Genomic DNA, 15,679 nt, shown 5'->3' on the forward strand with positions numbered 1-15,679 from the left:
GTGGGTGGGTGGCAGAGGAATTGGGGTGGGGATGGGGGTAGTTGATGGCATTGTAAGAAAGAATAAGTTATATGGAAATAAGTGGGAGGTACAGTGGGATTGATGGGAATGTTTAGAGCTGGTGTGGACTTGATGAGCTGAATAACTTCTTGTGTCTTCCTTTATGTTAGTAATGTGTGGCATTGAGGTGCAGTAGCCTCTGAAATCTCATCCAACCCCAATCATCAAACAATCAGAACAGCTTTTTCTCCCCAGTTGTCATCGTGATCACGTAACATCAGAGTGTGTTTGTGTACTCCTTGAAAAGCTTAAATACATAATAGAAAGATTATCAATTGATCTCACTCTTCCTGTAATTCAGTAAATTTATCCTTTTTAAGTACATATCTACTTCTCTTTTAGAAAGTTACCTTTAAATCTGCTCCTACTATTCTTTAAGGTAATGCATTCCTGATCATAATAATGTACTGTGTGGAACACTCATCTCTCCTGTAGTATTACCTCAGTCTGTTCATTTTAGAATTTGAATAGAGTGTTTAACATTTAAATGAATACTCCATAGACTGCTTTGACCTGAAAATAGATTCTCATAATCAATCCTGGAATTTCTAATTTAGAAAAAGTTGACACTCCATCAGAAATTCAGGCATTTAGAGGAGTGCTTCACGTGGCTTAATGTTGTATTAACAATAGCGATTAATCATTTTTGTTTGATATTCACAAGTCCCAAAATACAAATTGTTATTCCTAATACTAAGCTTTAACATTTTATCCAAGTTTCAATACTCCCAGTGCATAAACAGCAACTGACATATGTCTCAGCAGTTCAGGTCATTGTTTAGACCTGCATAGTTTTCTTTTCACTTATCCATTAGATATTACTGTAATTAAAATGTGCATCAAAAAATTGCTCAAATTGCTTAGGCACCTTGGTCAGCATGGTAAAGTTGGGCCGAAGGGCCTGTTTCTGTTTACTCTATGACTCTATCATTGCTCAAATGAACAAATCCACACAAATGAAAATCAAAAAATTGTACATGCAGGAAATCTGAAATAAAAGCAGAAAATGCTGGAAGCACCATGTCAGGCAGCATCTGTGGAGAGAGAAACAGAGTTAATGCTTTAGGTCAAAGACCTTCCACTTGAAATGTTAATTCTGTTTCTCTTTCCACAAGTGACTCTCACTGACCACGTGCATATCAAGATCTTCGGACCTCCCCCAGCACCTCCAAAGGTTTCTGTGGAGCTCATACATCCACAGTACGAGTGCGAGGAATGTGAAGCCACTTTATGAATTTGACTCCATCTACAGCATTTTACCTACTTGTGTGGCAATGCTTGAAAAAGATAAACTGAATCAGTAGTAGCATTGTTTGGTACTTCAAATACTGAATGACAGAAACCACCTGCAGGTAATCAAGGTAAGACACCCACCCATTACAAAATATTGTATTTCATTTTCAACCCAAGGCTAGTTATTAAGCATTAAATTCAGAGAACAGGAGTTTTCTGATCCTACTTATATTTGGACTTAATCTTCTGTTGCATAAAAATTCATCAGTCAGTAGCACCAAATAGTTGTGCCCATGCTTTGTACTCTGCCTCTGAAACTTATTTCTTTGAAACAAATGGAATGAATTTCAGAGACAGAGCACAGTGTTAACTACATGGCAAGATTAACACTACCAACTAAATCTAAAGACTGTCTGGTCTGTCACATTGTGTTCTGTTACCAACATGACCAGCCAATGATGTATTGACTCCATTTGCTTTGCCATATGATAGTCTGTTGATATTTGGATTTTTTTTATATAAAAGTGCCAATCAACATAGGCTAATGTTATTTTTAAACTTCAGTTGACAAGTACCTAATGCAAAAATGTTCCATCATCAAATGTGTACTTGAACTGCAGGGTTAACAGTGACTCATTCTGTGCAACACAAATCTATACAACCCTGTCACCAGCTCAAGCCACAACTGCATGTTCACTGTTCTGAGAATCATCCTACCATAAACCAACTTTTTTTTCAAACTTAATCCTTCACGTTGTTAATTTAAATCACAATTTTAAGAATGACCATTGGGTTGCAAGGTGAAAACCACAATGAAATAAGGACAGTGTAGATTGGACAGAGAGTTTGTTTCTTATTTTTAACATTTACAGCAGTTAAGCACCCAAGCTATTTAAAGATTCCTCTTTTTATCCTAATAAAGTGATGCGGATTTTGTGGGAAAATGCTGCACGTAAAATGGATCACCAGTGTTCTTGTGTTTATCTTGGTACTTGCCTCCCTTCTGTTCAAAGTATAAACCAGGCTGATTAACATTTTTACTTTGAAACATAAATAACAATTTGCATGCAGAAAGTTTGTGAAGGCAAATCAAGGTACACATTAACCATTTCTATCCACAGATACTGCCTGACTTGCTGAGCATTTCCAACATTTTTTAAAAATTAAATTTAACTTTGGCACCATCATGTGGTTAAATAATTTATAGCATTTACTTTTCTTAAAAGGAAATATTTTAAGTATAGGTCCAGTATTAGTATTAGTTCAAGTATTAGGATCCAGGGGGAGGTAGTGGATTGGATTCATAATTGGCTCAGTGGTAGGAAGCAGAGGTTGATGGTCAAAGGTTGTTTCTTGGACTGGAGGCCTGCGTCTAGTGGTGTGCCACAGGGGTCAGTGCTAGGAGTGGTGTGCCACAGGGGTCAATGCTAGGAATGGTGTGCCACAGGGGTCAGTGCTGGGACATTTGTTGTTTGTAATCTATATAAACAATTTGGATGTGAATGTACAAGTCATGGTTAGTAAGTTTGTGGATATAAAATAGGTGGTATTGTAGACAGTGTAGAAGGTCATGACAAATTACAGGGGAATCTTGGTATGTGGGCTGAGGATTAGCAAATGGCTTTCAATCCAGATAAATGTGAGGTATTGCGTTTTGGGAGATCAAACCGAGGTAGGACTTATACAGTGAATGGTAGGGCCCTGGGGAGTGTTATGAAACAGAGGGACCTAGGAGTGCAAGTGCATAGTTCTCTGAAAGCAGAGTCACAGGTAGATAGGGTGGTGAAGAAGGTGTTGGCATGCTAGATTTCATCAGTCAGGGCACGGAGTATAGGAGCTGGGAAGTTCTGTTGCAGTTATATAAGACATTAGCGAGGCTGCACTTGGAGAATTGTGTACAGTTTTGGTTGCCCTGTTATAGGAAAGATGTTATTAAACTTGAAAGAGTGTAGAAAAGATTTACCAGCATGTTGCCTGGACTTGGGGGCCTGAGTTACAAGGAGAGGTTGCGTAGACTAGGACTTTATTCGCAGGAATGCAGGAAATTGAGGGGTGACCTGATAGAGGTCTATAAGATCATGAGGGGCATAGACAAAGTAAAAGCACATTGTCTTCTCCCCAGGGAGGGGGTGCTAAAAACAAGAGGGCACAGGTTTAAGATCAGAGGCAAGAGATTTAAAAGGGACATGAGGGGCAGTTTCTTCACGCAAAGGGTGGTGCATATTTGGAATGAGCTGCCAGAAATAGTAGTTGAGGCGAGCACATTAGCAACATTTAAAAGCTATCTAGACTAAGCACATCGATGAAGGGAGAACAGTAGATGTAGTGTATATGGATTTCAGCAAGGCGTTTGATAAGGCACCCCATGCGAGGCTTATGGAGAAGGTGAGGAGACATGGGATCCAAGGGGACATTGCAGTGTGGATCCAGAACTGGCTGGCCCACAGAAGGCAAAGAGTGGTTGTTGAAGGGTTGTATTCTGAGTGGAGGTCGGTGACCAGTGGTGTACCTCAGGGACCCTTACTATTTGTGATTTTTATAAATGACCTGGATGAGGAAATGGAGGGGTGGGTTAGTAAGTTTGCAGATGACATGAAGGTTGGGGGTGTTGTGGATAGTTTGGAGGGCTGTCAGAGGTTACAGAGGGACATAGATAGGATGCAGAGTTGGGCTGAGAAGTGGCAGATGCAGTTCCACCCAGATAAGCATGAAGTGGTTCAGTTTGGTAGGTCAAATATGTTGGTGGAATATAGTCTTAATGGTAGGACTCTTGGCAGTGTGGAGGATCAGAGGGATCTTGGGGTCCGAGTCCATAGGGCGCTCAAAGCGGCTGTGCAGGTTGACTCTGTGGTTAAGAAGGCATATGGTGTATTGTCCTTCATCAATCAGGGAATTGAATTTAGGAGCCGTGAGGTATTGTTGCAGCTATATAGGTCCCTGGTCAGACCCCACTTGGAGTATTGTGCTCAGTTTTGGTCGCCTCACTACAGGAAAGATGTGGAAGCCATAGAGAGGGTGCAGAGGAGATTTACAAGGATGCTGCCTGGAATGCGGGGCATGCCTTATGAAAGCAGGCTGAGGGAACTCAGCCTTTTCTCCTTGTAGAGACGGAGGATGAGGGGGGACCTGATTGAGGTGTATAAGATGATGAGAGGTATTGATAGGGTAGATAGAGGCTTTTCCCCAGGGCTGAATTGGTGGCCACAAGAGGACATAGGTTTAAGGTGCTGGGGAGTAGATATAGAGGAGATGTCAGGGGTAAGTTTTTACTCAGAGAGTGGTGAGTGTGTGGAATGGCTGCTGGAAACGGTGGTGGAGGTGGATACGATAGGGTCTTTCAAGAGACTGTTAGATAGGTATATGGAGCTGAGTAAAATAGAGGGCTATGAGTAAGCCTAGTAATTTCTAGGGTAGGGACATGTTCAGCACAGCTTTGTGGGCTGAAGGGCCTGAATTGTGCTGTAATTGTTCTATGTTCTGTAAATCCATGGATAGGAGAGGTTTAGAGGGCTATGGGCCAAATGTGGGCAGATGGGACTAGCTTGCTGGGCAACACAGTCAGCATGGAAATTGGGCCGAAGGGCCTGTTTCAATGCTGTTTGACTCTATGACTTTATTAAATTCTTTCAAGAACTTGCCTTAATTCTTTCCCACTATCCACCTGGAATAGATCCTTGGGAAGTGCCCAAGAACAACTTCTGATGTGGCTCCCACCAGCATGGGTGAACACAATGTGGGGGGCAAGCAGAGACCACCCCAACTTCCAATAATCATAAATGTGAGACCATGAATGCCCGTGCACACATTCGTCCATAACATTGTGAATGGGAATGTGTCCCCATCTAAAGGAACGGTGGCTCAAAATGCATTAGATTTGGTGCATAATGTAGCTCCTCAATTTCATTCAACAGAAATAAGTCTTCCTTCAGCCTTCTCAGAGGGGAAGAGATAACCCTTGCTTTTCCAATCTTCCCTCATTGCTAAGATTTTCCACTCCTGGCATCACCCTTGTAAAGCTGCTGCATGCTTTACAGTGCAATCTCATCGTTCCTGTAATGTGGTGAGCAGAACAACAACAATCCGTTAATTCTGGGCTTGCTGACCAACACTGGCTCCCTGTTAAGCAGCACCTTGATTTCAAAATTCCCATCTTGGATGTCAAAGCCAGTGTTGTAACCCCTTCCTGCATTGACACAAGACGGCAAGAAATCAGAAACAGGAGTGCCCTTCATAGAGTCACCCATATGGATTTGAAGATCCTTCTGGGTTATCCTACAGCTCACCCAACTTGTTCACCCTGACCAAGATGTCTACCTGAGCTCGACCCATTTGCCTGCACTTGGCCCATATCTCTCCGAGCCTTTTCTATCCAAATGTCTTTTAAACATTGTAATTGTACCTGCCCCTACAACTTCTTCTGGCAGATATGATTATGACTGATCTGCCCAGGCCTCATCTTCTGTGCCATTTTCCCCACACTCCGAATTCCTCGCTCTTCCAAAAATTTACCCAGCTCCTTTTTATATACCTCCTCGGCATGCCTTCAGTTGCAAAGGCCCTATCTGAAATTCCATTTCTATATCTTTCTCATTCTTAAAACCTATCCCCTTGACGAAGCTTTTGGTCATCTGTCTTAATATTTCCCCTTCTGGCTTGATGTCAATTTTTGTTCAATATTGATCGTTTGAAGTGCCTTGGGACATTTTAGAACACAGAACATTACAGCACAGTACAGCCCCTTCGGCTCACGATGTTGTGCCAACATTTTATCCTGCTCTAAGATCTATCTAACTCTTCCCTCCCACATAGCCCCCCATTTCTCTATCATTCGTGTGTCTATCTAAGAGTCTCTTAAATGTCCCTAATGTATCTGCCCCCACAACCTCTGCAGGCAGTGCATTCCACACACCCACCACTCTCTGTGTAAAGAACTTACCCCTGACATCCCCCTTATATCTTCCTCCAATCAGCTTAAAATTATGCCCCCACTTGTTAGCCATTGTTGCCCTGGAAAAAGTCTCTGACTGTCCACTCGATCTATGCCTCTTATCATCTTTTACATCTCTATCAAGTCACCTCTCATCCTCCTTCTCTCCAAAGAGAAAAGCCCTAGCTCACTCAACCTATCCTCATAAGACATGCTCTCCAATCCAGGCAGCATCCTGGTAAATTTGCTCTGCACCCTCTCTAAAGCTTCCACATCCTTCCTATAATGAGGCGACCAGAACTGAACACAATACTCCACGTGTGGTCTAACCAGAGTTCTATAGAGCTGCAACATCACCTCGTGGCTCTTGAACTCAATACCGCAACTAATGAAGGCCAACACACCATACGCCTTCTTAACAACCCTGTCGACCTGTGTGGCAACCTTGAGGAATCTATGGATATGGACCCTCTGTTCCTCCACACTGCTAAGAGTCCTGCCATTAACCTTGTATTCTGCCTTCAAATTCGATCTCCCAAAATGCATCACTTCACACTTATCCGGGTTGAACTCTATCTGCCACTTCTCAGCTCAGCTCTGCAAATCTACAGCAACCTTCTACACTATCCACAACACCACCAACCTTCATGTCATCTGCAGACTTACTAACCCACCCTTCCACATCCTCATCCAAGTCATTTATAAAAATCACAAAGAGCAGGGGTCCCAGAACAGATCCCTGCGGAACACCACTGGTCACCGACCTCCAGGCAGAATACGCTCCATCTACCACCACCCTCTGCCTTCTATGGGCAAGCCAATTCTGAATCCACACAGCCAAGTTTTCCTGGATCCCATATTTCCTGACTTTCTGAATGAGACTTCCATGAGGAACCTTACCAAACGCCTTACTAAAATCCATGTACACCTCATCCACTGCTCTACCTTCATCAATGTGCTTTGTCACATCCTCAAAGAATTCAATCAGGCTCATGAGGCACGACCTGCCCCTCACAAAGCCATGCTGACAGTCCCTAATCAGCCTATGCTTCTCCAAATGCCCATAAATCCTGTCTCTAAGAATATTCTCCAGTAATTTGCCCTCCACTGAAGTAAGACTCATTGGTCTGTAATTCCCAGGGTTATCCCTACTTCCTTTCTTAAACAAAGGAACAACATTTGCCACCCTCCAGTCATCTGGCACTACTCCTGTGGCCAGTGAGGATGCAAGGATCATCACCAAAGGTGCAGCAATCTCTTCCCTCACTTCCCGTAATAACCTTGGATATATCCCGTCCGGCCCCGGTGACTTATCTATTTCGTTACAATAAAAGTGCTATACAAATAGACACTGCTATTGCATTAAAACAAAACATCCTCGGTATAGTAAAATGCTATTTGTTATTGTACAAAAGTTTATCAAACAAAAATTGACACCAAACAACGTGAGGTAATAATAGTGCAGTTGGTTAAAGGGATAAGCTTAACGAATTATCTTAAGGGAGATAGTCTGATTTGAGGTACCAAAGCTTAGGTGGGGAACTTCAGAGTTTAGACCACAGGCAGTTAAAGGCACAGCCAAATCAATAAGAGTGGAAATGGGGAAAGTCAGAATTTGAGAAACGTAGGGATATCAAAGGAATGTAGGTCTGGAACAGGTGTCAGAGAAAAAACTGGAGGGGGTGAAGTAATGGGGGTATTTGTAAATGTTTTAGAACTGTAGTGTTATGCGACTGACAACAATGAAAGTCAAAGGGCTGAAGAGTAAACAGGACTCAAAGTGAGTTTTGGATGAACGAAGTACAGAGAGGGAGTAACGGAAAACAGAACTGTTGTGATGCTTCTTGCTTCAAACCTACAACAGTTTTAACACAATGATATCCTAAAAAAATTACAATCATTAGACCGATGGTGCAGAGTTCTGCCTAACTTATTCTCATCCAGTACTCCTTACCATTTTCACAGTTTAGAGAACAGACCCACTCAGTCAATTCCTTGGCTTCAATGGCGAGTTGACCTTCAGGTCCAGGAGGGGCCAGGCTGCTTTCTCTTCTGGTTTTCTTGGACTGGTTTAGCCTGCAGTGAGGTAGAAAGTATAACACTTCAATTCCATTGGAAAGTATTCAAGTGCAGCTGGCTCAAATTTTAGTGCACTTGTAAAAGACTGAGTCACACTTCATAAATGCTGAGATACAGGTGATAAATGGTAGTGGCATCATGGTTGGACCACAATCACACAGAAGTGATTATCTGGTTTTAAAGATAATGCTATTTTAATCATGTTCATATAGAACACATAGAGGTTAATTTTTTTTATACAAGACAAAACACTCAATGATTCAGAAACAGCCTCTGCCATCAAATGTCCAAACAGTCCATGAACCCATGAACAGTACCTCGTTATTCCTTTTGTTTTGCACTATTTATTTATTTTTGTGATTTATAGTAATGTTTATGTCTTTGCACTGTACTACTGCCGCAAGACCACAAATTTCACATCATATGTCAGTGATAATAAATTTGATTCTGATTCTGACTATGAAATAGAAGTAGGCATACAGATCCTTAAGCCTGCTTCACCACTGAGTAAGATCATGGCTGACGCAGTGCATTGCATCCACTTTCCTGCTCTGTCTCCTTGCCCCTCAATTCCCTTAATGTCCAAAATTTCAATCTCTTTCTTGACTGAGAACCTAATAATAATGAATTATAGCCAATGTACTTCTCACCCAATTTCTACTTTCACTGACTTGATTGAAGACAAGAGGTATGCGATGTAAATACGGTATTTGACTTGCTATCAACTATCTTACACAATTACACAAAATTAGCATCTATGGGATGAGATGTGTTGAATTTAGCCATTTACCTTTGATCAGTCCGGTGCAGGGTGGCAGATGTTAGAACTTTGTGGACTTTCTGCAGGAGAAGGAAAATAGTCATCACTGAAGCTTTTTTAAGAGAAAGTGAACATACTTCCTAATTTAACATAGATCAGTTAGTTGTGCTTTCAGTACAATGATATCAGAGCGGGGGAATGCAATGTTTTCAATCGTTACACTTCCCTTTTCATTTTATTTAACTGGTAACATCCCCTCCCTCTGGGTCAAGACAGCAGAGACAATACACTCCACGTACGATCTTGTAGTCCTTTCTGCATGATCCCTATTTTTTATGTCATTCTGATACCAAGCACAAAGAAATCTTTCACTTTGTCATCAAGCCAGAAAGTGGGAGGGAAAATCATCCATTGGTTGTACTCTTGGCCTACAGGATTGTAGGCACCTGGGGCCATTCCACACAGTCCCCCCAACTCATTTCTAAGAAGCCTTTTTTTGGGGGGGGGGCGGGGGTGGTTCTGAGTGTTAGCGAGTTGGGCAGCGGAGATTTATGAGAAGTTGTGAAGGAGGCCTTGAAGGCACTAGCCCCAGATAACAGGTATGCTGCCTGTGCTCACTTCCTGTGAGAACAAGGTGTGAGAGTGTGAGCAAGAGTGGACATGCACAATGTAGACCAAGGCACCCTGGCTCAGACAGCTGTGCAAGATGGGAAGAACAGAATAGAAATGTGCTAATGACAGGTGGATAGATGATGTCCTCTGTAGCCAAGAATGAGAATCCCAAAGGGTGTGTTAGAACCATAGAACCATACAGCACAAAACAGGCCCTTCGGCCCACCATGTTGTGCCGTCCATCAAACCACCCTCACACTACCTAACCCCTTCCTCCCGCATATCCCCCCATCCCACACTCCTCCATATGCCTATCCAACAAGCTCTTGAACCTGTTCAATGTATCTGCCTCCACCACCACCCCAGGCAGTGCATTCCATGCACCAACCACTCTCTGGGTGAAAAACCTCCCCCTGACATCTCCCCTGAACCTCCCACCCATAACCTTAAAGCCATGCCCTCTCGTCTTGAGCATTGGTGCCCTGGGAAGGAGGCGCTGACTGTCTACTCTATCTATTCCTCTCAGTATTTTATATACCTCTATCATGTCTCCTCTCATCCTCCTCCTTTCCAGTGAATAAAGCCCTAGCACCTTAAGCCTCTCCTCATATTCAATAATCTCTAATCCAGGCAGCATCCTGGTAAATCTCCTCTGCACCCTCTCCAATGCCTCCACATCCTTCCTATAATGAGATGACCAGAACTGAACACAGTACTCTGAGTGTGGCCTAACTAGAGTTTTGTAAAGCTGCATCATCACCTCACGGCTCTTAAACTCAATCCCGCGATTTATGAAAGCCAACATCCCATTGGCCTTCTTAACTGCTCTTTCCACCTGTGAGGCAACTTTCAATGAACTGTGACTATGAACCCCCAGATCCCTCTGCTCCTCCACACTGCCAAGTACCTTGCCATTCACCCAGTACTCTGCCCTGGAGTTTGTCCTTCCAAAGTGTACCACCTCGCACTTCTCTGGATTGAACTCCATCTGCCACTTGTCAGCCACTTTACCCAGTGCCAGAGTAAAGTATATCTCATGACAGCTAGAGAGAAACTTGTTGGGGAGGAACTAAATCTAGTTCTTGTCATCCATGTTGGAACAAATGACACAGGCAGGAACAAGGAGGAAGTCCTGCTGAAAGAGTATCTGGAGTTAGGTTCTAAAATAAAAAGTAGGATCTCAAGCGTAACATCCTCTCCATTTTATTACTGGAACTACATGCAACTTGGATAGAAGCAGACAGATCAAGAGATCTAACATATAGCAAAAGGGCTGGTGTGGGAAAGATGGCACCAGTTCTGAGACAAGAAGGAGTTGGAGCAATGAGACATGTTCCAGGTGGATTGGTAAGGTATCCATGTCCTAGAGGAAAGGATGAGGGTGTGTGTGTGTGTCTGCGCGCGCGCATGCGCGCACAGCACCCTAAATATAAACAAAATAGGAAAGATAGCACAGGGAAGAATAAAGGAAGAGAAGTCACACACACACACACACACACACACACACACACACACACACACACACACACACACACACACACACACACACACACACACACACACACACACACACACACACACACACACACACACACAATATACAAGCTGGAGGAAGAACCAGACCCTGTACAGATTACTAACATACAGGTGCAGAAAATCAGATGTGGGAATTAAACGTTGCTGGGTGTAACATGTTTAGAAAAAACAAAGGTTAAAAATATTAGGTGGAGTATGAGGATTTTTTTAGGGATAACATAATGACAGTAGAAAAAAGGGACACAATAATAAGGAAAACAAATATAGAATCCATATGAATTGAGTTAAGAGATCAATCACACTAATAGGCAAAGTCTACAGAAAACTGACTGAAAATTATGCAGACAAATTAAGAAAATAAGTGAAAAACATAGAATATCATTCTGATTTTAATTTGACTTAAAAGGTAGATAGAAGAGATAAGGGAATGGAGTTCTCACATGTGTACTGAACTCCATTCTAACCTGATACATAAAAAACCCAAAATGGTAGGATTTGCTATTGGATCTACTAATGGGGAATGGAGCAGAGCAGGTAAGAGAAGTAAAAGTGGGGGAATATCTGGAAGTAGCTACTATAATATAAGAAGCTTTAAGATAGAGAAGGGCATAAATATGACAAAAACAAGGTTAATGGATTGGAGAAAAGTTTATTTTGAGAATCGAACATAGGAAGATAAAAATGGGCAACAATATTGTCAGACAATGGGAAACATTTAGGATGTTGCTCAACCGAGTACAGGACAAAAAACAAACTAAATACTCATGAGATTCCAAGGATGAAAAAATAAGGAAACAATTGAGGGTTAGGGAAGAAGCATACATTAAGTACAAAGAGAGCAGAGTAGTCCGTGATAACAGAGAAGAGATTATTAGAGGCTGAATAAAACCTAAGGCCGCAAGATGTATTATTAAATAATGAAGGAACACAAAAAAAAAGTATTTTACAGACACATTAATAAAAAAGGAAGATTGGGATGGGAATAGGATCAATTAGACATGGACAGAACATTACAATAGGAAGAAGGCAGAAATAGTAAAATCATTTAGCTTCACTATTTACCGGGGAGATAGAACAAGTGGACATCTTAACAGGTAATGAAATGAATAATGAGAGAAGTGCATTTAAAATAGAAAAATGGGGATAAATAATTAAAATTAGATCTTGTGAACTGGATGGACTTAGGGAATAGCACTACACATATGTAAAATATAATTAAACAAAGATGTAGAGGTGGAGAACTGGTTGATAGTTAATGTAAGATGTACTGTATATTTAAGAAAGGGAAGTAGAATATGTCCAGGCAATTATAGACCAATCAGCTTTACAATCGGTGGTAAGAAAAATAATGGAATCCCCAGTAAAGGAGAGAACAGAAGGAAGTCTAGAAGCAAAAAGTATAATAACGAATTGTCAGCATGGATTTCGAAGGAAGGGGTGTTGCCTGACTGATCTTATTAAAATTGTTGAAGAACTAAGAGTACACAATGGTAATGGAGTAATTCATCCAGATTTTCAAAAGCCCTTTGGTTTGGTCCCGTGGAACAGATTAATGAATGTCAAGGAACGCAGAGACAGGGCACAAGTAGCAGAATGGATTGCTGGCTGGCTTCAGGACAGAAAGCAGAGCCTGGCAGGAAGGGTTGGTTCTTCCCAATAGAAGCAGCTGGGTAGTGGAGTTCGACGAAGGTCAGTGCTGCAGTCCCATTGCTCACAATGTACATTGGTGGTTTAGACTTTAGAATCATAATCACAATTTCTAAATTTGCAGATGGTATGAAATTGTAGAGCAGTGGCGATGGTCAGTACTGAGGAGAATGGAAGTAAATTACAGGACATTAAAGAACTTGCAAAACAGACAAACAATTGGCAGATGATGTGCAAAACTAAGAACAAAATGCTGGCAATCCTCAGCAGCCCAGGACTGAAACATTAGCTCTGTTTCTCTTCCCACAGATGCAGCCTGACCTGCTTTGTGTTTCCAGCATTTTCTGTTTTATCTCAGATTTCCAGCATCTGCAGATTTTTGAATTTCAATTGGCAGTAACATATCCGGGATTATTTGAAGAAGCACCGTGGTGGTCAACACGGTAACCTGGTTGACCAAGGATCTGGGCATGATTACATTGCTTTTTGTGGGAGCTTGCTGTGCACAGATTAGCTGCCATGTTTCTCTGGTTCCTCCATAATAACATTGAATATGCTTCAAAAAGTTTTAATTGGCTGCAAGTTCCTGAGGCTGTAAAAGCAGGTACATAAGTTTGCAGATGATACTACTGTAGTGGGCCATATGTCAAATAATGATGAGTCGGAGTACAGGAAGGAGATAGAGAGCTCAGTAACATGGTGTCATGACAACAACCTTTCCCTCAATGTCAGCAAAACAAAAGAGCTAGTTATTGACTTCAGGAAGGGGGCAGTGCACATGCTCCTGTTTACATCAACGGTGTTGAGGTCAAGAGGGTTAAGAGCTTCATTTCCTAGGAGTGAACATCACCAATAGCCTGTCCTAGTCTAATCATGTTGATGCCATGGCCAAGAAAGCTCACCAGCGCCTCTATTTCCTTAGGAGGCTGAAGAAATTCGCATGTCCCCTTTGACACTCACCAATTTTTATCGATGCACCATAGAAAGCATCCTATCTGGATGCATCACGGCCTGGTATGACAACTGCTCTGCCTGTGACTGCAAGAAACTGCAGGGAGTTGTGGACACAGCTCAGCACATCACAGAAACCAGCCTCCCCTCCATGGACTCTGTCTACTCGCTGCCTTGGTAAAGCAGCCAACATAGTCAAAGATCCCACCCACCCTGGACATCCTCTCTTCTCCCCTCTCCCATGGGGCAGAAGATACAAAGGCCTGAAAGCACATACCACCAGGCTCAAGGACAGCTTCTATCCCACTGTTATAAGACTATTCAATAGTTCCCTAGTACAATAAAATGGACTCTTAATCTCACAATCTACCTCATTATGACCTTGCACCTTATTGTCTACCAGCACTGCATGTCCTCTGTAGCAGTGATACTTTATTCTGCACTCTGTTATTTTACCTTGTACTACCTCAATGCAGTGTTGTAAAGAATTGATCTGTATGAATGGGATGCAAGACAAGTACTTCACTGTACCTTGGTACATGTGACAATAATAAACCAATTCATCAATAAGTGCAAGTCTTTAAACAGGATTGGTACAAGGAGTTTTAGCATTCCTCAATACCTTGTGTCAGGAATGATGATAACCTTGGTTTGTTTTGCAAACTTGCCCTAAAAGTTAAAACATGAATGGACTGGCAAACTCCGATTAGATCAAGTTTCGCACTTGTCAAAGTACTTCAGCAATTACACAAGCCTCACCTCAGCAAAGGAAAATAGTTTCTTGTTTGAGATTTCCAAATGTTTGCGGGCGAGCTCAGATGCGTGCAGCTGACAGATGGCAACCGACAACCTTTGTTGCAGATCTTGTGTATCCTCCTAACAAATTAAATCTCAGTATCAGCAGAGCAGGCTCTTGGAGAATCATTAATTTTTCCTGTTTACTTTGCAAGGCACCAAGTTGCTAAAATCATGGAGGACAAATTTTATTTTGAGGTTCTCTAACTATCTGCCTTGAATCAGATGTTTTGACCTCAGTGTTACTTAAAAATACTATCTTAAATATCATAATTCTTATTTCACCTGATTTTACAAAGATAATGTTGCCACCAAATCTTGCCAATGCTATGGCAAAATTGGATAAATTGGTACTTTTGTGCCAGAACTCGACGGTACATTGCCAAGAATTTAGTAATTTTATTGTGAGGTAACAGCCCCTTGTAGACATCCCCACTGAGCTAAGTCAGTACTGGAGCCTCCTACTTACTAAGGTGATGTTTTATGACACTGTGGCCTGGTAATTTACTTATTGTTTGGGAGCTAAAGGTCCATTTAAGGTTCCAACAGAGTGAACAGGAAATTCAGGACCATCACAAGCTGGAAGTGGCATATTAAAGAATAATGCTTAAAAAAGGCCTTGTGTCTGAAAAAAAGATCACAAAGCCCACCCCATATCAAGACTGGTTTACCTTGATATAGTCAGCACTTAAACCAATTAGATAAATTTACAAAATACAATTGCATTAAAGAGATACCAAGCGATTTCATGTTAATCCGGAGAATAAATGAATTTCCATTTTTTGTTTCTGTTCGATGCCTTGGGACACGTTTTTCCATGCCTACTGTGATTTGCAAATGCAAGGAGTTAACATATGAAGAAGGAGAGCTGAAGGATAATGGGCCAGAATTCAGTAAGTGGTGAGTTGCCTGCACTTGTCACCAACTTCTGAATAAAGTTCATACTCCATTAGAGCAATGTGGACAACCACATTTGTTGCAGAGAATTAACCGGATCACTTGTGACAAGGTCACACTGGCCAACCCATACATAAAACCATCCCATGGTAGGGCAGTGCAAGCCCCATTTGCAGAAAAGG

General features: G+C 41.9%; 1 protein-coding gene across 1 annotated transcript in view; it reads right to left on the reverse strand.

The window, feature by feature from the left end:
• Positions 1 to 5,321: 5,321 nt before the first annotated feature.
• Positions 5,322 to 15,679, reverse strand: part of si:dkeyp-72e1.9 (syntaxin-binding protein 4) — a 60,515-nt gene continuing 50,157 nt past the window's right edge. The window contains 4 exon segments of the mRNA XM_052021260.1: positions 5,322 to 5,476; positions 8,175 to 8,296; positions 9,090 to 9,139; positions 14,565 to 14,681. Of these exon segments, the coding sequence (XP_051877220.1) occupies positions 5,322 to 5,476; positions 8,175 to 8,296; positions 9,090 to 9,139; positions 14,565 to 14,681 (444 nt within the window).

The sequence above is a fragment of the Pristis pectinata genome, chromosome 8, assembly GCF_009764475.1.
Source record: "Pristis pectinata isolate sPriPec2 chromosome 8, sPriPec2.1.pri, whole genome shotgun sequence".
NCBI lineage: Eukaryota > Metazoa > Chordata > Chondrichthyes > Rhinopristiformes > Pristidae > Pristis > Pristis pectinata.